At 43.2% G+C, this 25,029-nt stretch overlaps 1 protein-coding gene across 3 annotated transcripts in view; it reads right to left on the bottom strand.

Moving 5' to 3' along the window:
- Positions 1 to 22,352, bottom strand: part of Snap23 (synaptosome associated protein 23) — a 30,235-nt gene extending 7,883 nt beyond the window's left edge. Inside the window, exons 1-6 of one of the 3 annotated variants that reach the window (XM_051144461.1) lie at positions 22,201 to 22,352; positions 7,763 to 7,865; positions 7,127 to 7,168; positions 6,426 to 6,474; positions 4,930 to 5,047; positions 820 to 852 (exon numbers count right to left, since the gene is read on the bottom strand). In XM_051144461.1, coding sequence (XP_051000418.1) covers positions 820 to 852; positions 4,930 to 5,047; positions 6,426 to 6,474; positions 7,127 to 7,168; positions 7,763 to 7,819 — 299 coding nt within the window. In that variant the 5' untranslated portion in view covers positions 7,820 to 7,865; positions 22,201 to 22,352. Of the gene's footprint in view, positions 1 to 819; positions 853 to 4,929; positions 5,048 to 6,425; positions 6,475 to 7,126; positions 7,169 to 7,762; positions 7,866 to 22,155 lie in introns of all 3 variants that reach the window. The other 2 variants (XM_051144460.1, XM_051144462.1) reach the window with 2 other exon arrangements.
- Between the last annotated feature and the right edge of the window lie 2,677 nt (positions 22,353 to 25,029).

Raw genomic sequence — 25,029 nt, 5'->3', positions numbered from 1 at the left:
GACCAGGCTGACCTTGAACTCAGAGATCCACTTGCCCCTACCTCCCTAGGGCTGGGATTAAAAAATTAAAAAAAAAAAAAAAAATGCCACCATGTCTGGCACATTTAAAACTGATATCCCACCCTATTCTAAATAGGATTTATGATGACTAGTTTGACAATTTGTTGATTTGATGGTGGCCTAAATCAAGGGAAATTAAAATGCAGAGAAGCAATATTTCAATAGGCACACTCTTCAGAAACCAGAATGTATGAGGGATCTGATGGAGAGGATAGACATCAAATTTCTATGAACGGAGCGATGCAGTCAGCCTGAACCCCTACCTTTAGAAGAACTAGACTCTAGCCACTGACTGCTAAGAGCAACTATTTTATGCTAATGGGATGTAGGGTGCTTCTGCTTTGCTAACATTAATGTTACTTAGCAAAAACTTAAGTTTTTGGTGCATTAGTCTTAACAAAGGAAGATCCTTTTGTTAAGTTCACCTTTTGTCAGACAGTACCTACCCATCACATTACACACAACACAGATTTAAGACACCTCCCATCACTCACAGAATCCATGCGCATGCATAGAAAAGCCATCTGAAGCATCACCTTTGGGCAGCAGGTTAGCAGCTCAGCCTGTATCTCAAGACTGCAGCTTAAAGATCCCTTTGATCAGCTACTGAGCCCGGCTTTTGATGTTAGATCTTCGTTTTTAGTAAGCAAGAAAGGAAGAGATTAAGTGAGAGAATGAGATGCAGACACAGTACATGTCAATCAAACAGAACAGGAACAGGTTTAGAGCTTTAAACACACGATGCATTCAAATGCCTGCCTGGTTTCAAAGAAACAACCACCACTTGAGAATCTAGATAAAAAGAAAAACAAGAAAACAATTTAAACAATTGCATACTTCATTTTTCCTGAGCATGTCCAAGAGATAACTTCCAAACTAAAATTCTAAAGTTTCTTATGAGCAGAAAGTACTAGCTGGGAGCACTGAAGTTCCCTCAATCCTCCTTAGTGGCTGTACATCATGTCCCAGGCCCTAAGTAGGACCAAAAAGTATACTTAAGGCAATAGCTTCAGCTGCAGTTACAACTTTTAGCACAACTAATCCCGCCATTATGAAACAAAGTAAGCAAAAAGTAACTCTTGTCTTCCAAAGTATTCTGGTAGGTAAACAATTAGGGAGGAGAGAAGGGGAAGGGAGGGAAGAAGAGGAAAGGAGAGAGAATGGGGAGGAAGAGAGGGAAGAATATATGAATCCAAGTTGTTAACTACTGGACTAGTAGTACTGCTAGAATGAATTTGAGACTCACAGAACAAAGAAGTCTAAGACGCTGTGTGAGTTCGAGGCCAGCCTGGTATACAAAGCCTGTCCAGGACAGCCAAGGATACACAGAGAAACCCTGTCTCGAAAAACCAAAAAATTTTTTAAAAAATTAAAAAAACCAAAAAAAAAAAAAAAAAAAAAAAAAAAAAAAAGATGCTGTGTGTGTGTGTGTAATGTTATCACTGGCTAGGTCTGACACTGACTGAGAGTCAAGGCCAGGAAGATCTAGACAGTGGAGGGAATGGAGACAGCTGAGGATGAGTGGCATAACGGCAGCCCAAGTCTCAATGGTGTAAAGACACAGGAAGAAAAAAATGCTCCCCTAGACTCTTAGAACTGGGCGTTGCTCTCTGTTCTGTCACAGCCGTCCTTGGCTCCATTTGCTAAGGAATGCTTTCTCTCCACCCACTGAGAAAGACTTCTGCCAATGTGAGAGGTAAAGCCTATTGCAGGACCATGTTTTACCTTCTCTCCCCATGTTCAAGAAAAACTTGCCTACACATGGCAGGAACACACAGAAAAATAAATAAATAAATAAATAAATACACCCACTGCTCTACCACCCATGTTCTCTCATCTTGACCTTTTTAGAATTTATTGCTGTTCTGTTTATTAATCTAAAATTTAGAAAGAATCTTGTTCTAGATTTGAAGAGGAGTCTTTCTCTGTTGTTGTTAAATTATCTGTATTGTCTAATAATGTTTATTATCAGGCCTATACTTATTATTATTATGGCTGTATAACCCACTAGCAATCAACCAAGACATTGACACCTGTTATATTTTAAAATAGCCTTTAGTTAACCTGGGGCAGGGCAGATATTAATACTCTAAACAGCTTCCCACAGTGCCCCAATCCCATGCCATCTGCTTTTAATAATTTCTATCAAGCTACCTCCCATCCATAATCCCAAATACTTGCTAATGTTCTTCATCTGGGTCAAATCTCCACCCATGCCAGCCATGTGCTTCCCTTCCACCTAACCCATGGAGGCCTCTTTCTCTCTTTTCTTCTCTGGTCTCCTTTCTTCTTCCCAAGACTCTCTCTCCCCAAGCCCAGGAACCTTAGCCATGTCTATCCCATTGGCCCTGCCCAGGTGTGGCGGCTTTTTATTAATTAGCATAAAAATACATCAGACCAACCCCCAACATTTCTCCTTGTTCAAAGAAATTCACCTACTTTCTCTTCCCTCATTCTTCCAAGATGGTACATGGAACATAGGAGACAGGAACAGAAGCTTGTAAAACATGCCTGAGAGTTTGACTCACACTATGTAGGCACTTAGAATTTGTTTGCTTAAATCAATCTGCTAAACCTGGTTGACACATCATAGTTTTTATTGCTATTGTTGTTTAGGGGTTTCTGTTGACTTTGTAGACACGTGGCCCAGGCTGACCTTGAACTTGGTATGTAGCAGAGGAAGAGGATGACCCTGAGGGCTAGGATTATAGGCATGAACTACCATTCTCAAACCCAGGGCTTTATTCCTTGCTGGGCAAACACTCACTGTACCAAATGAGTTAGGTCCCCAGCCCCAGTCACAGCTTTTAAACTATAAATGTTCAGAGTCCACCAAATTCTAACAGGTCCATGGGCTTGTATTAAAGCTCAGAAGAACACTGTCAATTCCTAATTCCTCAAGGCAAAACAAAACCAGTAGTTGACCAACAAGCAACTTAATCCTTTTATTTAGTGAAAACTACACAGAAGGGACTGGAAAGATGGCCCAGGGGTTAAGGGCACTGGCTGCTCTTCTAGAGGATCTGGGCAATTCCCAACACCTACATGGCAGCTCACAATCTTCTTTAACTCCAATTCCAGGGATCAGATACATTTTTCTGGTCTCTGTGGACACCAGACACACACATGGTACACTGACATCAAGCAGGCAAAACACCCATAACCAGAAAAAAAAATTTTAAGTTGGAAAGAAAAATATTTTAACATAAAAACACTTATCTGAGAGCTGGGGACACGGCTCAGCAGTTAAGGGTGTGCTGTGCAAGACAAGGACCTGAGTGCAAATCCCTAGAACTCGCGGTAGAAACAGAGGTATACGTCCCTGAAACTATGTAAGCGTAAGAAACTTAACTCACGTGAAGGTAAACGTTGGGATTACACACACCTGGGACAACTAGCCAGAAGTACTGTTTATGAAGCTCTGTTACTTAATCTCTAGACACTCATCTCAACTAAGAGTAAAGTTCAAAGAAGAACTCCCAACAGAAGATTAATGGTTAACTGCCTCATCTAAACTTCACCTTATCTGAATATGTATTATTAGTCAAAAATCAGGGAGCTTAACCTAATCCAAGAGTAAGAAGAGAATACAAATTTCCACAATGGAATTAAAAAAAAAAAAAAAGAGTGACTGGGCATGCTGATACATACCTTTAATGCCAGCACTAGGGAGGCAGAAGCAGGCAGATCTCTGAGTTCAAGGCCAACCTGGTCTATATAGAGAGTTCCAGGCCAACCAGGGCTACATACTGAGACCCTGTCTCAAGGAAGTAAAAAACAAAACAGAATGGAGTGGTTTTGGTCAAGTCCCTTGTGTCAAGCACAATTTCACACTGTATAGTATGAAATCTTCTCTATCTACTAGAGATGCCTTGTGATGTTCTAAGCATCAGCTTGCTACTTAGAATCACCTGAGACCCTCAACTGAGGAACTACCCAGGTCTGTGGCCTGTGACCATGCCTGTGGGCAGCACCATTGCCTAGGCAGGGGACAGGAGACTGGGTGAGAGCAAGCACACAGCATGCAGCACTCCTTCCTCTGTTCTGGGATAAGATGTGGCTAGCTGCTTCAAGTTCCCTCCTTGACCTCTCTTCCGTGATAGACTATAACCTGGAACTGTAGTCCAAATGAACCCTTTCCCCTACGCTCTTTTGCTCAGGCTGTGTTATCACACCAATGAAGCTAGGACACACCATCCATCATCAGTCTTCTTTGATTCTCCCCCTTTCAGGCTTCAAATGCAACCAACTGATTTAAAGTGAATTCCTATTGACTTATAATTTCATCTCTAATCTCATTGCTAAAGTCTTATCTCAAAGACCTAGATAATGAATTACTTTCAACCAGTCTCCTGGTCCACGCCAAATCTATCAACTCCTTAACTCCGAGTTCAGTTCAACTCCCTTTCCTCCCAAGTTTTATTTTTGTCTGTTTGTTTTCTGGTGCTAGGGGCCCCCCACTTAGCCTTATCCCCAGAGCCTTTCCTCCACCTTCGTCTAAGTCCTTTTAATGACAAAGCCCAACCCATGCCCTACCTCTTCCTACTCACACCTGTCTGTCTGCCCAGCCTTAGCAGACAGCACACCACCTAACACATTGTCTTTTGAAGAAGTCGACTCTTTACTCCTTGAATGTGAAACACAAATGCCTTCTGTTCTACACCATCCAGATGTTTACACTTCCCAGTCTTTTTGTATACTGATTGAAACAGGTTTATAGGGGTTAGTCAATTTAACCCCAGTTTTCTATGACAAAGTTGCTAATTTAGGCCCAGGTATCCAGTTACACTTCTGACTTTATTTTGGGGTAGGCATGGGTAGTCTCATGTATTGATTTATTTTTAAAAAGGTCTTGATTTATCAACTTACCTATTACAAGGGCAGACGCAGAGGCCACAGCACTTGTTGAGTTCTGTTAATGTCTTCTCTGCCTCTCTCATGTCTTTATTTATTTGGTCCATGCCTTCTTCTATGCGATTTAGTTGCTCTAAGAATAAGTTGTGGTGTTACATTCACAGATGTCCAGTGAAAACGCCAATGTTACCCACCAGCAAGTTGCAACCTCCGCTCACCTATCACCTGCCAGTGAGAATCAGTGGCAGGGAAACAACACTGATCCCAAGGCTCCTGGAGCCGCATCGTACAAAGATCTGTTCACCAACAGCATGTGAGGACTGTCTAGAAACCACTCTTGCAAGCAGACCAGATTCCCCGCCTTTCTAGCATTCAGTCACTATACTAATGAAAGCTAGGTGGGACTAACTAAGGGCAACAAAATTGGATGTTTCTATTTTTTTTTTTTTTTTTTTTTGGTTTGGTTTGTTTTTTTTTAAGTGGTTCCCCCCCCCCCCCAAGACAGGGTTTCTCTTTGTAGGCCTGGCTGGCCTAGGCTGGCTTTGTAGACCAGGCTGGCCTCGAACTCACAGCGATCCGCCTGCCTCTGCCTCCCGAGTGCTGGGATTACAGGCGTGCGCCACCACGCCCGGCTCAAAATTGGATGTTTCTAAACTCATCAGAATTTAAACGTGTTTTAGACCTTGCTGTGTGAGAATTATCTAAGAATGTCATGTTTAATGTTCATGTGACAAATGCACCCAATAAGCCGTGCTTGCCTAACATAGACTTGTATACAGTTGGGCACTGCTCCCTCTCATCCTAATCCAGCAATGACCAGGATACTGTAATTTGAATCAAGAAAAGAAAGAAATATATTACTCTTATCTTACAGAGAGACGGTTGACTTTTTTTTTTTTTTTTAATGTATGTAAGTGCTCTATCTGCAGGTACACCTGCATACCAAAAGAAAGCACCAGACCAAATTATAGATGGTTGTGAGCCACCATGTGGTTGCTGGGAATTGAACTCAGGACCTCTGGAAGATCAGACAGTGCTCTTAACCACTCAGACATCTCTCCAGCCCAAGAAGGTTGATTTTTTTTTTTTAATTTTTTTTTTTGTTTGTTTGTTTTCTGAGACAAGGTTTCTCTGTGTAGCCTTGGCTGTCATAGACTCACTTTGTAGACCAGACCAGCCTCAAACTCACAGTGATCCGCCTGCCTCTCAAGTTCTGGGATAAAAAGGGAATGCTACCACACCCAGCGAAGGTTGAATTTTCTTTCTTTCTTTTTTTTCTGGGTTTTTCGAGAAAGGGTTTCTCTGTGTAGGGTTGGCTGTCCTGGACTCACTTTGTAGACCAGGCCAGCCTGGACCTCACAGAGATCTGCCTGCCTCTGCCTCCCGAGTGCTGGGGTTAAAGGTGTGCGCCACCACACCCAGCGAAGGTTGAATTTTCTAAGTGGCTGATTTACAGGGATTTTTGGCATTGTAAGTCAAATTTAAAGTTTCCTTCAATGACTTCTACTCACCGCCTTGCTCGTCCAGCATAGTAATGGTCTTGATTCCTGCATCCTGAGACTAAAAAGGGAAAAAGAAAGATAAAAATACAAGAAAGCAACCCTAAATAACAGCACAATTTGCAAAGACTGACAAACAACAAGAAAGAATCACATGGAAAACCAAGTTCTCCGAAACTCATGTTACAGAGACAACTTGTTGTCTCACACCAACACACATTTTAACCCCACAGCGCACACCTGTGATCCCAGCCCTCGGGAGGCAGAGGCAGGCCGATCGCTGTGAGTTCGAGGCCAGCCTGGTCTACAAAGCGAGTCCAGGACAGCCAAGGCTACACAGAGAAACTCTCTCTCAAAAAACAATCAATCACTCTTTCTCTGTTTCTATCCTTCTCTCTCTCTCTCTCTCCCTCCCCCTCTGGGGTACTCTCCCCACTTTCCTTTTCCCCCTCATGCGCATTTAATAGACACCTCTATAACATATTTAAAAACTATCAAACAAACAAACAAACAAAACAACAAAAAGTAAGTCACAAGCTTGTGGTAAATTCATCTTACCTGCCAACATCCCAATGTTTTCAAAGAAACAGAAATAGCTAATTAGTACATTACTGGACAGTCTTCAGCAACTGCTGGTTTCCAATAACTTCAATTCCAGCTAGTGCTAGTATCTCACCATACATTTCTATACTCAAAGATTGAATATTTCTTACCTCAATGGCTAAACCCAGGATTCTTCTTGTACTTTCCAAAGACTAGAAAGAAATACAGAGTTATTATAACGTTCCAAAAAATACAGAAAAACAAATTAATCACAGGCTATATTTATGATGCTACTTGTTAAAATCTGTCAGCACATCCTCCTCCTTACAAGAAAGCAAAGAAAGCAGAGCACTCCTTGCTCATTTTCTTCTACTAGACGCTCCTTAAGACAGACTTCAGATGGTGGGCTGTGGAGTTTCATGTGGGGAGGCAGAACTATGTCTGCTACACAAATATTAAGGAATCATTAAAGTTCAAAATTCCTGCCAGATATGCACGTTAAACAGTAGCTACCTTAAAGGGACGAAGAAGAAGCCAAAGTAATCTCTAAAAAGACACTCTCATTTTTCTACTGTGAAAATGGAAATAGGAACCTACAAAATGGCTCCAGAGGCAGAGGTACTTCCCAGGAGCATGGCCACCTGAGCTCAATCTCTGGGACCACATGATGGAAAGAGAGAACTGACTCCTAGAAGCTGACTTCTGACCCCCACATACATGAGACACGCTCAAACACACCCATACCCACGCGAAAACCAAATGAAGTAAAATGTAGTAAAAAACAAAACAAAATAAAAAACATTCACCTCATCAGTAACCTGGTTAGCCCTTAGCTGAATTTCTTCAGGTGACAGATTATCCATGATGTTTCAAAACTCTACTGGACACAGAAGCAGAAATATGGATACTCTGGAAAAATAAGGATATACAAAAGTTAAAGCAAAAAGCATAGATTTATGGGATTTAGAAACTTATCAGGCAAGCAGGACTAAGGGGCCAGTTTTATTACCTGTACTGCAGAGTCAGAAACTCAGGCTAAGAGGAGACGTGGATATTTAATGCTATTAGTACAAGAACTAAGCCAAAACACAGGAGAAATACTATTTTTGAGGCCAGCAACCATATACCCTAAGTAGGCTTTAACTTGTTATGTAGCTGAGGATGACCTTGAACTTGTGATCCTTCAACCTGCCCATCCTGTGCTGGGAATACAGACATGGCTGTTTATATGCTGTTGGAGACTGAATGCTAGGGCAAGCACTCTACTAACTATGCTAGACCTCCCGGGCCCAGGTACAGTGCTCTTTCTAATAGGAAAGGGCCTTTGGCCTCAAAAAGCAAGGCAGAAATGAAATATAAACCTTGAGAGCCTATTCTTGGGCCAGTGAGCTGGCTCAGTGGGTAAAAGCACTTGCTATGCAGGCCTGACCACCCATGGGCACTGAGGAGGCTCAACAGGTAAAGGTGCTGGCCATGCAAGCAGAGTGGCTTGAGTTGGTCCTGGAACCCATGTAAGGTAGAAAAATGCTGATACAAAGAGCTCAAAAAAGACTAGTTTTCATTATGGGTGGATTCTGCTCATCTATCTATCTATCTATCTATCTTTGTTTTTTGAGACAGGGTTTCTTGTGTAGCCTTGGCTGTCCTGGACTTGCTTTGTAGACCAGGCTGGCCTTGAACTCACAGCAATCCGCCTGTCTCTACCTCCCGAGTGCTGGGAGTAAAGGCATGTACCACCATGCCCAGCTGCTCCTCTATTTATATGGTCTGTTGTTTTAGTGAAGACGCTCTGAAACTAAGCAATTATTCTTTTTTTTTTTTTTTAAGATGTAATTTATTTATTATTATGTATACACTGCTCTGCTTGCATGTACTCCTGCACGCCAGAAGAGGGCGCCAAAGCACATTACAGATGGTTATGAGCCATCATATGGTTGCTGGGAATTGAACTCATGACCTTTGGGATAGCAGGCAGTGCTCTTAACCACTGCGCCATCTCTCCAGCCCTAAGCAATTATTCTTGAAGGCACAGTAACCCAGAAAGATCTTGTAAAACATTTAAGGAAATAAGGCAGGTGTTAGAGTGTGATGCTCCTCACAGGTTCACGTGTTGAATGTATGGTATCTAGCAGGTAGCACAATTTGGCAGGTTCTGGACACTCTAAGGAGGTGAGCCATGGTTGGAGAAAGTAGGTCTCTGGGGTGAGGAGCACCTTGGAAGGTCATACCTGTCTCAAGTTCTCTGCTGCACTGCTGTCTAAAGCTTTGCATTACATCATGTATGTATGTGTATGTAATGTCTGTGTATGTATAAATCTGAGCATATGCATGTCAATGGCACATACACCGCACTGCATGTGTGTCAGAGGGAAGTCTCAGGTGTCCGTCCTTGCCTTTCACGTTGTTTGAGACTGGATCTCTCTTTGTTCACTGATGCGTGCAGATACAGACCAGGCTGCTTGGTCCAGGGATGCTCCTGTCCTCACCTCCCAGTCAGCCATAGGTGCTGGGATTGTGCTTGAGCTACTTACTGCATCTGGCTTTACAGTGGTTCTGGGCATTTGAACTCATGTTCTCATGATTGCATGGCTATCACTTGACCCACTAAACAACATCACAGTGCTATATTACATTTCTGACAACCAATTATCAAAGCTTTTTGTCTACAATGCAGATAACACCTGGCTTGCATTCTAGATTTGCTGTCATTGTTGTTTTTGAGAAGGCATCTCATGTAGCTCAAGCTGACTGAGGGATACCTTGAACGTCTTACCCTTCTGCCTATGGGGGCCATAAAGAACGGCAAGTGAAGCGTCTGCAGCGCCTATGGCTCCTCGAACGACCCCGACCCCCTGCACACAGTACTCATCTACTAGGGACTCCTAGCACAGTAGTCAAGTCTCAAAACAGGATCTTGAGGCTAGGGTGGTGACTGCCTCCCACCTCTTTACGGAAGTCTCCTGAGGTGACTTTGGCCCCCCAACATTTCCTTATAGCTACACCAACCTGACTGATTGCTATTGGTGCTTGAGGGTAGCATGGGAGGGTCTGAGTGGCTTTTCAATCGTAGAAAGGCTTATACGCTGCACAGTAAAGTTAGATCTGCACCTTGAGTCTGGTCTCCAGAGTCTGATTCCTGGGATTCTTCGTGGGCTCCACCGCCACTCATCCCTGTTCCCCCAGTTCCTGGTCCCCTCATCTGCCTCTACTTCCCAAGTGCTGGGATTAGAGGTGTGGACCACCATATTCAGCCCTTGGAAACTTGTGATTTTAGTAACATGTGGATAGGGATGTTGGTGGCAGAAGGTCAGGGAAGCTACTAAAACTCCTAACACTCATTCTGAAAGCTGATTAACAAAGAATGATCAGGCACAAACGTTCAAAGTGTTTCAGCCAGAAACCCTAATGAATTATACTGACAAACAGAGAATCAAATTAACCAGCCAGTTGATCACCGGCAAATCAAACTACTAGACGACACTCTGAAGGGGACAGGCTTTCTCATCTATGTCAACACCTAACAGGATCTGACAGTATGTACTTGGAAAATAGCCAATGAATGAGCAAATGAGTAAAGAAACAGTATACACTCTCAAAGGACCTGTATCCCATAACCCAGCAAGTGTGTAATATGGAATAAAACAGCCAGTTGGTCACTAGCAAATTTCTTCGGCCGGGGTAGAGAACGTAGCTCAGTGGTAGAGCATTTATTTCACATGCACAAGGCACTGGGCTCAATCCCCTGCAATGCAATAATCAGACACTTTTTCATTTGTGTGTGTGTTGGGGATTGAATTCAGGTCCTCACACATGCTAGGCAAATGAGCCACAACTCCCAGCCCTTTAAGTTATGTGTGATTGTGTATTTGTATGTAGCTAAATGTGCTAAATGCAATTAACTAAGATTTTTGAGCCTAAAAGTTAAGGGGCTGAGCCGGGCGTGGTGGCGCACGCCTTTAATCCCAGCACTTGGGAGGCAGAGGCAGGGGGATCGCTGTGAGTTCGAGGTCAGCCTGGTCTACAAAGTGAGTCCAGGATGGCCAAGGCTACACAGAGAGACCCTGTCTCGAAAAACCAAAAATAAAAAAAAAGTTAAGGGGCTGGAGAGATGGCTCAGAGGTTAAGAGCACTGTCTGTTCTTCCAAAGGTCCTGAGTTCAATTCTCAGCAACCTCATAGTGGCTCACAACCATCTATAATGAAATCAGGTGCCCTCTTCTGACTTGCAGGCATACATCCAAGTGAAACACCATATACTTAATAAATAAATCTTTTTAAAAAACAAACAAACAAACAAAAAGTTCATTTAAATAGCTTAGTGGGTAAAGGTGTTTATCCAAATCTAAGGACCTAAGTGCCACCTTTACACCAAATTGTAGAAGTGACTTCTCTAAGTTGTCCCCCAAGCTTCCACATGTGCCCTATATCAGATATGTATGCATAATGCATGCACAGATGTACACAAATAAAAGGTTTTTACAAGCACCAGAAGTTCCAAATATAACTTTATAGTTTTCACATCTGTGTTCAGGCAAAATTCACATACTAAGATATACAAGTAAAATATGTGGGTGTTGGATAGGTGGCTCAGTGGTTAAGAGCACTGGCTGCTCTTGCAGAGGACCTGGATTAGGGTCCCAGCACCACACGGTGGCTCACACCCATCTGTAACTCCAGTTCTAGGCCCTCTTATGTCCTCCAGTACCATGCATACACACAGCAGACATATATGCAGGCAAAACACCCCAACCCATAAATAAAATAAATAAGCTTAAAAAGAAGATATAAAGGCCTTCCATGAAGTAGCAACTATTCATTCATTAAACATTAACATTAAATTGTGTGCTCAGCCGGGCGTAGTGGCACATGCCTTTAATCCCAGCACTTGGGACGCAGAGGCAGGTGGATCACTGTGAGTTCAAGGCCAGCCTAGTCTACAAAGGAACACAGTGTCACAGTGAAACCCTGTCTCGAAAAACAAAAAACAAACAACAACAAAAAGAAGTACGTTCTACCCTGTCACTTCCAGATGTTTGTATGCCTTTCCTTGTCCTGCTCTTTTCTGCTCAGGTAGATTCTAGCTTCTCTGTCACTTCCTAGAGCCCAAGTCTAAGCCTATGAGGCAGCACGGTCTAAAGTCACCTATGGCTCCAATAAGTATCTCCTTAGTTCGGGACAGAGGGACAAATGACAAGAAAAATAGTACACACTCATCAATTAGCCCCTGCAAACAGTACTTCAGCCAGCTTTTCAGACAATCTACTACAATTACGGAAACACTGCAGGATAAGGAAGCCATATCTCACAAACAGAATTTGTAATTCAATCTGGTGATTCTTGCCAACTAGAAGTCAATATTTACTACCTTGTTAGCGAAAACAAAACAAAAATCTCAAATGGGTTCAAAGAGAGGCTTGAATCTACAGAAGACTTGTTTCAAAACCAAAGACTAAAAAATCCTGCCTTCTAAAAATCAAGAGATGGGGCGAGGGGGTGGTGGCGCACGCCTTTAATCCCAGCACTCGGGAGGTAGAGGCAGGCGGATCGCTGTGAGTTTGAGTCCAGCCTGGTCTACAAAGTGAGTCTAACACAGCCAACGCTACACAGAGAAACCCTGTCTTGAAAAACAAAAACAAACAAACAAACAACAACAACAAAAAAACCCATCAAGAGATGCAGTAGAAAGTAGATGAGTCAGGTGCCAGTAAGGTCATCTGGAAACACACCCTTTCCGCTAACTCCAGTTCTGCATAACACTTCCCCTTCTCTGGGGCTGAGGATCAGGAAGTGTGCGCTGACAAGTAACAAAAGGTTTACTTTGTTAATGTGTCTGTGAGCATTTATGTGCAGCACATGCATGAAGAGGGGGGTGTTCTTTGACTTCCAAGTATACACACATGCACACAGACACACGTACAAACATACAGCGTAGACTAGACTCGGTTTCCTCAGTGTCAAAGTGGGAGAAGGACAAACGTGGTTGACTTCTGGTGAAGAGGTGAGACAGCACACGCCTATATTCTCAGTACACAGGAGCAGGGATTCAATGTCAGCCTAGGTTACAAAGAAAGAGTCTCAAAACAAACATACAAAGGTGAGTCTTCAAAATTCTTAGCACAGCCGGGAGTGCTAATGCCTTTAATTCCCACATCCAGGAGGTAGAAGCAGGTGGTTCTAGATTAGCCAGGGCTGTAGAGAGAGACTCTGTCCCAAAAACAAAAGTCCTTAGTACACTCACTGGAACGTGCCTGGTATTCAATAAGCTCATGCCCCTCCCCCCTCATTTCTTTGTTTTTTGAAACAGAGTCTTATGCAGCCCAGGCTTTCAATGCCTGATTTTTCTATCTCCCATGTGCTAGTATTACAGTCCTATGTCAGTAAGCACCACATAAAATTTTGTTATTTTTAAATGTACAACTAATGGGTTCTAATGTTATTATAAAGGTTGAAGTAGTAGACAAAACAACATATTTCTTTACAAATCTAAAAACATAAGATTCCCTGTAAAATGAACTTTTATTCGCCTTTTCAATTGTTATCTGGGGGGCTTACTGCCTTTGTCTACTAAGGTAGGCCTGGTCCTGGAAGCTTCTAGCCGCCGTGAAATCTAACCTCGGCCTAGAATGTTTTGAGCCTCTGAGACTTACTGAATAAGCTCACCCTTTCTAGTTCTTACTGAGCTCTGGGCTGGCTGGGTCAACTCAGATGTTTTGGCTCAAACTCCTCTCCTAGCTGACAATCTGGCTTTTTTCTTCCCTCTGAATTGCTCTGCTTGACCTCAAACTAACTCCAGCAATCTGCTCTAATCTCCTGGATCCTTCTCATTCTCTGGCTCTTCACCCGAGTTTTCTCTGCAACTGTCTATTACTATCCTGGTCACGCTGCCTCCCCTCTCTCTCCGCAATGCCTCTTAAGTAGCTTCCCTTTTCTCATGAAAGTTGGGCATATCCTATTCTGTCAAATCTGTCTCTGATTTGTCACTTTTTCTGCCACTCAACAGACATCAGTTTCAAACATGGATGCTTCCTTCTACAAACTAACTTTACCTCCATTGTTTAGGATTAAAGGCATGTACCACCAAGCCTGGACCTAAGCTTTTCTTTACCAGAAACTTGCTCTATTCCAGGTTGCCTTGAACTCAGATCTGTTTTCCTCTGTCTCCTGGATTAAAGGTGTTTTTTTGTATTCCAGCTGGATCACACAGACCTAGGTCTTTAAATGTGATCTCTTGCCAGAGCAACCACGTTCTGAATTAAAATTCTTTTTACAATTCTCCTTAAATGGCTTTTTTCTTTTTTTTCTTCTGACTTCTGGCCTCTATAAGCACCCATACTCATGTGCACATATGCACATATACACATGTATACATAATTAAAAAAAAAAAAAAAAAAGAATGGGGCAGGGAGGCAGATCTCTGTGATTTTGAGGCCAACCTGGTCCACAAAGCAAACTCCAGGCCAGTCAGGGCCACAAGGTGGTGGTAGTAGCAGCACTGGTGGTGCACGCTTTTAATCCCAGCAAAAGGGAGGCAGAGGCAGGTGGATCACTGTGATTTCTAGGCCAGCCTGGTCTACAAAGCAAGTTCCAAGACAGCCAGGGCTACACACAGAAACACTGTCTAGGAAAGCTAAAAAAAAAAAAAAAAAAAAAAACAAAAACAAAAAACAAAAACAAACAAACAAACAAACAAAAAAACGGAGAAAATAGAATAATGAATAAACTCCAGACCCAGGTTCCAAAGTATAATACCAGTCATTGGTTCTCTTGAGAGAAATCTTTCAGTTGGCTCATACAGTAAGTCTAAATTATTGGAAACATCCCCACCCATTGGCAGATAGTTGACCTCTCTGAATCATAAGAGAATAAAAATAATAACAGATTTGTCTTAAGTACTGCTAACAGAAGTTTCGAGAGAAGTCTTTACTGAAGGCTTAGATGGAAAATATTTCACATAAGGCAGCAAGAATGGGTTCAAACAGGGTCTGAAGAAGTTAGTAATCTGTGAGTCCAAGATAGCCAAGGCTACACAGAGAAACCTCTGTCTTGAAAACCCAAGACAAACAAACAAAAAACCAAAAATACAAAAAAGAAAAGAAAACAGAGGAATGTAGCTGGAGGAGAATCTGTAACAATCTCCTTACCAGGCTCACACAGTACAGGAAGGAAAGGAAGAAAGCACAAAATGTCAATAGTCTTCCCTTCTCGGGGATACACTTCAATACCCCCAAGTGGATGCCTTAAATTACAGAGTACAAAATTGAATGTTGTGGCACATGCCTGTAATCCCAACACTCAGGGAGGCAGAAGCAGGTAGATCTCTGTGCAAGGCCAGCCTGGTCTACAAAGCGAGTCCAGGACAGCCAAGTCCAAGGATAGAGAAAATCTGTCTCAAAAAACAAAGCAAAACAAACAAACAAACAAAAAACCAAGGGGCTGGAGAGATGGCTCAGAGGTTAAGAGCACTGTCTGCTCATCCAAAGATCCTGAGTTCAATTCCCAGCAACCACATGGTGGCTCACAACCATCTATAATGAGATCTGGTGCCCTCTTCTGGCCTACAGGTGTACATGCAGAACACTGTATACGTAAAAAATAAATAAATCTTTAAAAAATAAATTAAATAAAAGTCACCTTTGGAAAAAAAAAATAGCTAGGCACGGTGGTACATGTCTTTAACCCCAGGACTCAAGAGGCAGTGGTAGGTGGATCGCTGTGAGTTCGAGGCCAGCCTGGTCTACAAAGTGAGTCTAGGACAGCCAAGGCTACACAGAGAAACCAAAATAAATAAGAGTAGCTGAAGCACTCTGAAGGCTAAGGCAGGAAGATCAGTCATCAGTTAAAGGCAGAGAGCCTACACAGTGTGACTCAAACGCAAACCAAAACAACAGGCAAAGACAGCAGCTAAGAGCTGAAGATGGGGCATGTCCAAGGCCGTAATAGGATCCCCAGCTTCAGACAGACAGACAGGCACGTGTGCGCGTCCACCCACCCACCCCAGGTGGCTTTTAGTTAAATAGGCTCTGACTACCACTTTGAAAAATTAGAAGCCAAGACGCTGAGCATGGCGGTCTACGTCTATAAACGCCAGCCAGATGTAGTGATATAGCCCTTTAATCCCAGTACTTGGGAGGCAGAAGCAGACAGACTCTCAGTAGCATGTGTTTATACCAACTTGTTCAAAATTTGAAAACATTTCTTTCTCTAGGTGTTCTGTTTTGAGGCAAGGTCTCTCTGTGCAGTCCAGGCTGCTCCGAAACTCGCTGTAGCCTTGTCAACTATCCTTCCATCTCAGTCTCTCAGGTGCAAGGATTGTAAGTGTGGCCCACTATGCCAAGTGCCTTTTACAAGGGGGAACAAAAGACAGTCTGATATTGCTTGCCCGACACTAGTGAACCCAAGGCAGGAGGATTTCAAGTCTGAGGACAATCTGGGTGCAAAGAGAGCTAAGCTAGAGTGAAAAACCTGTCTGAAGAACCAACAGAAGTAAATGGATAGAAGTCCAGGGTTTCTGTCTTGTGAAAGTCACTTTTATTCTCTTGGCTCAGTGGTTGTCTCAAGAGGCTTACTGCCTCCTTCGGCTAACCTGGTCCTGAAGCTTGCAGCCTCTGTACACTAGCCTAGGCCTAGAAGGTTTTCAGCCTCTGAGGCTTGCTGCTTAATGAGCTCACCCTTCCTTGTTCTTTCCGAGCTCTGGACTGGCTGGTTCAACTCAGCTGTTCTGGCTCAAACTCCTCTCCCAGCTGATTTATTTAATCTGGCTTCTCTTTAATCTGCTTGGCCTCAAACTAACTCAGCAATCTGCTCTAATCTTTTGGCTTCTCATTTTCTGGCTCGTTCTGTGTCTTTGCCTGAGTTCCCTCTCTGCAACGCATCTATTACTGTTCTGGTAAAACTCTTCCTCTCTCTGTAAACTGCTTCTTAAGTAGCTCCCCTTTCCTGTTTCTTCTCATGAGACTTGGGCGTGTCCTAGTCTGTCAAATCTTCTGTGATTCATCATCTTTTCTGCCACTCAGTTAGACATCACTTTCAAATATGGGTGCTTCCTTCTACAAACTAACTTTACGTTTGTTTGGGATTAAAAGCATGTGCCACCACGGCTGGACCTAAGCGTTTCTTTACCTGATACTTGCACCCATCATCACACCTGAGCCACGTCCCACTTCTAATACGAATGTCTAAAATGTTCATGTACTTGGCCAGATTTGGTAGTGCAAGCCTATAATCCCAACACCTGGCAGTCTGAGGCAGGAGGATTATAAATTTGAGGCCATCCTGGGCTATATAGGGAATTTCAAGTCAACCTGGGCTACTTTTATATAAAACACACATATACACACACACTCAGAGATGGGGGGGAGGGAGAGGGATAGGTGGAAGGGAGAACTTTAGGCCAAAAAAGAAACAATGTTCCAATTTTAACAATTCCTGAAGGCATTTAGTATTTAGATCAAATGATTTAAGTTAAGACTTAGTTTCCACAGGCAGGTGTCCCGGCCCAGGCCAATGCTTGGCAAGATAAGACAGAAGGATCACCACTTCAAAGCCAGTCTAGGCTACACACACACACACACAACCCTGTCTCAAGAAATAAGTCTCACCCAGGCGTGGTGGCACATGCTTTTAATCCCAGCACCTGCGAGGCAGAGGTAGGCCAATCACTGTGAGTTTGAGGTCAGCCTGGTCCACAAAAGTGAGTCCAGGACAGCCAAGGCTACACAGAGAAACACAGTCTAAAACCTAAAACACAGTCTAAAAACCTAAAAAAATTTAAAAAAAGAAAAAAGAAAGAAAGAAAGAGTTTCTTACCTTTATTTTCTCTCTGGTTTCTTTTATACTTCTTCTAAGTGGATAACTTTAGCCATTCTTCTATGGGCACCCCTGCCCCAACTATGCAAATGATCTGATGTAAGTTTGCCCCAGAATCATGTCTATTATAAACATCTATCTTTTAAAGTACAGTGAAACACATGACTCAAGGCAAAAATGAAGTGAGTCAGAGGGAACCACTAGAAACCAGGAACCAACCAAACAAACACAAAATAACACTTCAGTTTTACAGAAGTGCATATTTTAAGTTAACTGTTTGGTGTCTAAAACCCAGCTTTCACACTTCTGTCAGCTTCGGAATTTCCACAATTCTACCCTAAGTGACTTGATGTAATTAATCCTGGGGAGGCAGTAACTGATGACATCAACACTGCAGATGTGGAAGGTGAGAAAGCCACGCAGGCAGCTCTTTGCCACTTGTCTAGGAAAGACAATCTGGCAGATTAAGTACATTAGACACCAAGTTTAGGTGAGGATCGAGTGATGACACTTCCCCTCACATACAATATTCCCTCCACCCATCTCATGTTAGCTAATTCAAAACTGTATCACCTTAGATGTGTTCTGCAGTTACTAAATGAATCCCATAAAGAGCATTGGGTACACACCACATCTGGAGAACATCAGCACTGAAGTCTCTAAAAAGAATGATTCCAAAGACCATTATAGGATGGTGTCCCTGAGGCCAGCGAGAGGGCTCAGTGGTAAGGTGCTTGCTCACATACCTGATGCCCTGAGTTCCAGCTCAGAAAACCACAAAGTGGAAGAAGAGAATGGACTTTTGCAAGCTGTCCCCTAACTGGGACATATGTGTACACCCACTGTGGTGGTTTGAGTGGTGGCACACACCTTTAATCCCAGCACTTGGGAGGCCGAGGCAGGTGGATCTCTATGAGTTCAAGGCTAGTCTGGTCTACCAAGAGAGTTCCAGGACTGCCAGGACTATTACACAGAGAAACACTTGAAATATCATTAAAGGGGGGGGGGGGGAATGGCTCCCTAAGACACATGTATTTGAATTCTTAATGCCCAGTGTAAGCATGCAAGGAAGGATTAGAGGAACGTGTCTCTGGGGGCAGGCTTCGGAGTTTCAAATGCCCATGGCATCCCCAGTTAGTTCTCTAGCCTTGAGGTTATGTCCCAAGATGTGAGCTCTCAGCTACTGCTCAAGCCCCCATCTGTCTGCTGCCTTGCTCCCTGCCATGATGCTAAGACAGAAGCTGGTACTATTTAGACCAGATGGCTTGACACTTAAATCCATCTAGCTAGCAGGCAAAAGCGCCTGAAGCCAAGCCTGATGATGACCTGAATTTAATTCCAGGTACACACATGGTGCAAGGAAAGAATGAACTCCGTCCTCTGTCTGCCCTATGTGTGTGAATACCCACACCTCCACACAAAAATGATAAGTAAAATATAAAACAAACAACAACAACAACAAAAATCCAGCAATACTTCTGCCTCTGCCTCCAAAGTTCTGGGATTATAGGTAAAAGCCACCACATCCAGCTGACATAATGCTTTGCTTACTTAACTTTTATACTTTAGTTTCTTCATTAAAAGATAATAATCATGCTTAAATCCAGTATTATTACACAAGTCTTTCATGCAACATATTTTATTTATTTATTTTAAGTGCATTAGTGTTTTGCCTACATGTATGTCTGTGTAAGGCTGTCAAGTTACAGACAGTTGTGAGCTGCCATGTGGGTGCTGGGAATTGAGCCAGGTGTCTGGAAGAGCAGTCAGTGCTTTTAACCACTAAGCCATCTCTCCAGTCCCCAAAATATTTATTAACAGTACCTATTCCTAGTAGAACAGCTCTCAGAGAGAAGTGAACTTAAAATAGAGGAGAGACCCTGAGTTTAAAGCCCAAGCATCAAATACCAAAACAAAACAGTGCCTAGAACAGCGTGTTCAATGTATATACACTTCATTTGTATTTATTTATATGGGTTTTTTTTTTAATACTGGTCTTAATGGTACCAGCTTCTGTTCTAGTTCATTTTTACTATTGCTGGGACAAAAGGCCATGACCAAGGCAACGTACAGAAGAAAGCATTTATTTGGGCTTACAGTTTCACAGAGGGTTAAAGTCCATGACCATCATGGAAGGGAGCATGGCAGCAGGCAGAGAGGGAGCGTGAACAACAGCCGAGAGCTCTTATCTTGAGACATAAGCACAAGGCTAAAAGAACTGGGAAACTGTGTGTGTGTGTGTGTGTGTGTGTGTGTGTGCGCGCGTGCGCGCGCACGTGCCTGTGTGACTTTATTTTATTATTATTTTTGAGATGGGGTTTCATGAGGTTGCTGAGGCTAGCCTGAAACTTGAAATTCTCCTGCTTTAACCGTCCAAGTAGTGGAGATTATAGACATCAGCAAGGGCGCCCAGGTATTATAACCACCTCACAACTATTAAATATGTTATTATGGAACAGTGTTCAGAGCATAAACAACCATTATCATCTCCATCAGAGCAACTGTCATTACTCACAAAAGACTGAATATTGGGCCTGCTGACCCCTGACAGAGAGGACCCCGTGTCATTAGCATCTCACCTGGAATTCCAGTCACCCACTCCTAATTCTTTTCCAAACCTCCCTTGGTCTTAAGGGTTGCTACAATGTAGAAAGTAGAAAGCTAGAAGAAACCCTGACTCGAAAACAAAACAAACAAACAAAGCCACGTAAGAATCAAAACCAAACCAAAGAGTCCTCCCAGGAATGATAAATAGTTAAGATATAGGCTAAGTTGTTTAATCATTTAATTTGCTTTAATATGACCTGTCCCAGAAGCATGGTAAGGAAAAGTGTTTCTCCTACTTGTTAGTATGTATCTACTTGAATATATATATATATTTTTTTTTTCTCAAAACCTCTCACCAAAAGAACAAATAACAAGTAGTCAATGGATACCTTGGGCATCAACTTTGCTAGTGACAGAAATACTAACATTTCTTACTTTGCTATGAAATAACTTAAGTTTTTAAAGTACTTAAGCTAGCTGGGCATGGTGGTTCATGCCTTAAATTCCAGAATTGAGAGGCAAAGGCAGGCAGATCTCTTTGAGTTTGAGGCCAGCCTGGTCTACAAAGTGAGTCCAGGACAGCCAAGACTACACAGAGAAACCCTGTCATGAAAAACAAACGAAAGAAAGAAAGAAAGAAAGAAAGAAAGAAAGAAAGAAAGAAAGAAAGAAAGAAAAATGTGCTTTAGCAAATTATGCCATATAGGATTCTTTCCCCCAGAGACTGGGTTTTTTTAGTGCAGCCTTGGCTGTCTTGGAACTCACTCTGTAAAAACAGGATGGTCTCAGACTCAAGAGATCAACCTGTCTCTCCTTCCCAAGTGTTGGGATCAAAGATGTGAGCTACTGCTGCCCAGAGCCTCACAAAATTTAAATAGTATTTTCCAAGAGAGAAAAAACATGAGAAGAATACCCTTTACCTGACTATGTTTGAACTATCAGCATTTTTCCAGGGCATCTCAAAACCCTCTCAAAGGAAGCAAGGTAGAAATTATTCCAATTCTTAAAATATCTTTTAGTATGAAACTACACTAGGGACTGGAGAGATGGCTCAGCGGTTAAAAGCACTGTTTGTTCTTCAAAAGGACCGGGTTCAATTCCCAGCACCCACATGGCAGCTCCAACTGTCTGTAACTTCAGCTCCAGGTGATCTGACACCCTCACACTAATGCACATAAATTATTAAAAAAGAAAGAAACTAATTATTTTCACAAGGCTGAAAATACGCCGTGTAAAAGCTGCCAGTATCTAACTCTCCTGCAGTCACCATCCCTGCCCCCACCCCAAACCAACCCAGATGACAAACAGCAAAAGGGAAAAGTCTCTTTCCTCAACTCATGTTTTTCGCTTCCTCTAACACCAGTTTGCTTTTCCTAATAGTGCAGTGACTAATGATTAAGGACGAAGGAAAGAAGTGTAACAGTACATTAAGATAGTCGCCTCACATCCAAACCGATTGGGAAAAATCGTCCTTTGCCTGACCATACTCTTAGTGCGCGCCTGCCTTAATTTTACGGTAATCAGGGACTTTCCTAGACCTCGGGGTCATTCTTCTAACAACTATCTCAGAATCATGTGTTCAGCAGGGCCACCAGGCAGTCTGTTAATATTGACGAGCAACACCATGAGGCTGGAGGTGAAAGACTGGGGAGCCGAACCACAAGTCCAGGGCACCACTCTCGCGCCTCCCTTCCTGCGCTGGGCTCGCGCTGGTCGCCAACGCCTGGCGATCTCGTTCTCGGCCCAATCCACCGAGGACTGGCCGGAGCTCCCTTCTCCCCTACAGTCCGACCCCACCAACGTTCAACCACCACCACACCCTCTTTCTCCTTAGGATATCATCCTACCCTTCCCGCTGACCAGCTCCCTCAGCCACTTTCCAGAAGGCTCACCAGGCTGCTACGGCCACTCCTCTCCAGCCCCCGCAGATTTTGTACACTCCTAGCTCGGACGGGGCGCGCGTGAGCACGCATGCGCCCGAAGAACCTGCGCGCAAGCGCACTCGCCGGCGCCGCGGGGCAGACACACCTCTAAGGCTGGAACCAATCACCGTGCGGGGTGTGCTTTAAATCTCCTGCCACGCCGGCGGAGAGCCTGGGAACTCACCCTTTAGCCCTTACAGACAGATTCCCCACCCTCTCCATGGCAGCTGCGTGCTGGGGTGCTTTAGTATTTTGAATGTCGAGGAAAAGCTAGAGTGACTGCCTAAGCCTACAGGGTGTTTTAGTCCCTCTAAACCACGGAAATAGATGCGTAAATATCACAGTGAACAGAATACGGTACACAGAAATTCCAAGATGCCTTTGGCACACAATGAACAAAACTTATTTTGAGGACTGCCTGTACAGTTGCCGCAGGAAGTTACTCTAAAAGTCACGAAAGATAAGTAAGAGTTCCTCCGGAAATCCACGAGATAAGGGTTTTCCAGGCCGTGGGAACAACGGATGCCAAGAACAACGCGGCACCTTCTGGTAGTTTCTTGAAGTTCATTCTGGTTAGAAGTTTTAAGAGTTCACTTTCTGAGTCAAGGAAAAAGGAAGGAGGAGGAGGCGCGGTAGCTCACACTGTGTAGTCCTCAGGCTATAGGAGGCTCAGGTTAAAGGATCGCCTGACCTCTGGAATGTAAAGCTAGACAGGCGACCTAATGAGATCCTGTTTCAGAGTAGGCGTTATCAGTGGGTGGAGGAGAGCAGTAAAGCACTTTGAGTCCTGAGTCCATCTCCAGCAAGGCTGAAGATCAAGATAGGAAGAGAGCGAGATCTTTAAAGATGTTATAAATTTTGGAATAATGAGCCTAGAATTTGTTTTATGGCCATTGAGTTACTTGCCCTAAGAATCCTTCCAAGCAGCTCTAAGAGTAAAGCAAAATGCTGGCAATCTAGGGAATAAAATATATTTCAAAGAAATGGTTCCATGCTGGGTGGTGGTGGAGCACGTCTTTAATCCCTGCACTTGGGAGGCAGAGGCAGGCGGATCTCTGTGAGTTCGAGGACAGCCTGGTCTACAAAGAGAGTTCCAAGACAGCCAAGACTCTTACACAGAGAAACCCTGTCTCAAAAAACCAAAAGAAAAAAAGAAAAAACGCTGGGCGGTGGCACACGCCTTTAATCCTAGCATTGGAGTGGGGGTGGGGGGAGGGCAGAGGCAGGTGGATAGCTGTGAGTTCGAGGCCAGCATGGTCAACAAAGAGGGTCCAGGTGAGCCAAGGCTATACAGAGAAACCCTGCCTCAAGAAAAAAGAAAAGGAAAAGGAAAAGAAAACAAACAAAAAACAAAAGAAGATGAAGCCTGAAAAATGCCTTTTGAACTTAGTAACACAGGGGATTGGTGATAGTTGACAAACAATGCAATAGTTTGGACAGGAGAGAGAATTGGGGACATCATAAAATGCTTTTGGAAACTTTGGCTTTGTCACAGAAAAATTAGGAAGGGTGTGTTTTGTTTGTTTTTATTTTGTTAGAACTAAGACAGAACTTGAGTATGGGAGAAAAGATCCAACTAAGACAAACAGTTGAATTTTAAAAAAATAAAAGTGTGTGTGTGTGTGTGATGACAGTGATTTTGAGGCTAACAGTTAGCTACCTGAGATCCCACCTCAAACAATAAAACCCATAGGACTGTAGCTGGCAAGCTGGTTCAGCAAGTAAAGCACTTGCCATAAAGCCGGAGGACCTGATTTTGATCCGTATAGTTGCATCTGACTTATATATATAAGTACCAGATGGCAAGCATGCTGCTCCAGACACAAATAAATATATGTAAAAATAAATAACCCGAGACACTGAGATGAAAGGACCATTCACGGAAGAGAGACCGACCCCTACACAGAGTCAGAAGGAGGAGGAATATTCTCAAGTATAATGACAAAGTTTATTAATAAGCCTGTATGTTTAGAAACAGGAAGTTAACTTTTCTGAGAAGTCAGAGACACCCTTTGCTGATTAGGAAGGTGGCTGCAGGTTTAAGGAAATTGAGAAGCTTTGGGGCCAAGCAGCTAGAGAAGAGGACTGAGAAGCACTATAAGCTGCCTGCTTAAGGACTGCAGAAATGGACTCAGCAGTTCCTGTCTGGCTGCTCTTTCTCATATCACTTCTTGAGGGCTGGGAGGAAGAAAACATGTGACTGAATTGTTAGGGCTGGGATACTTACGGATATAGTCCTGTAGTTATCATCTAGGGACAGTTTTGCCCTCTAGGGGACACTGGGCAGGGTCTGGTGGGTAGGGGGAACAGTATCTTAGAATGCACTAGACAGCAACTAATAGCAATTATCTGCTCCAGAATGTCAGAGTTTTAAAGTTGTGAAATCTTGGCTTATTTTTTTTTAATTTATTATGTATACAGTGTTTTGGTTACATGTATGCCATTAGAGGACACCAGATCTCATTGTAGATGGTTGTGAGCCACCTTGTGGTTGCTGGGAATTGAACTCAGGACCTTTGGAAGAGCAGCCAGGGCTCTTAATCTCTGAGCCATCTCTCCAGCCCCGAAATCTTGGCTTATTTTTGTCCTCACCTATACGGGCTTTCCCTTGGACTAAGGCTCTGAATTTACAGAGCAAAGCACCGCTATAACCTGCCTGTAAAGGAAGGAAGAGTGAGCAGCCTAGCAGACCTTGACTGATTCGGGGTCTTGTGATGTCACAAGCGCACAATTGGAAGAATTCTCTAAACCTTTAGAAGGAATCTGCAATTAAATATTAATGAAGGTAGCTATTTTAAT

The sequence above is a fragment of the Acomys russatus genome, chromosome 4 (assembly GCF_903995435.1).
Source record: "Acomys russatus chromosome 4, mAcoRus1.1, whole genome shotgun sequence".
NCBI lineage: Eukaryota > Metazoa > Chordata > Mammalia > Rodentia > Muridae > Acomys > Acomys russatus.
This window is presented reverse-complemented; position numbering and strand designations above follow the sequence as displayed.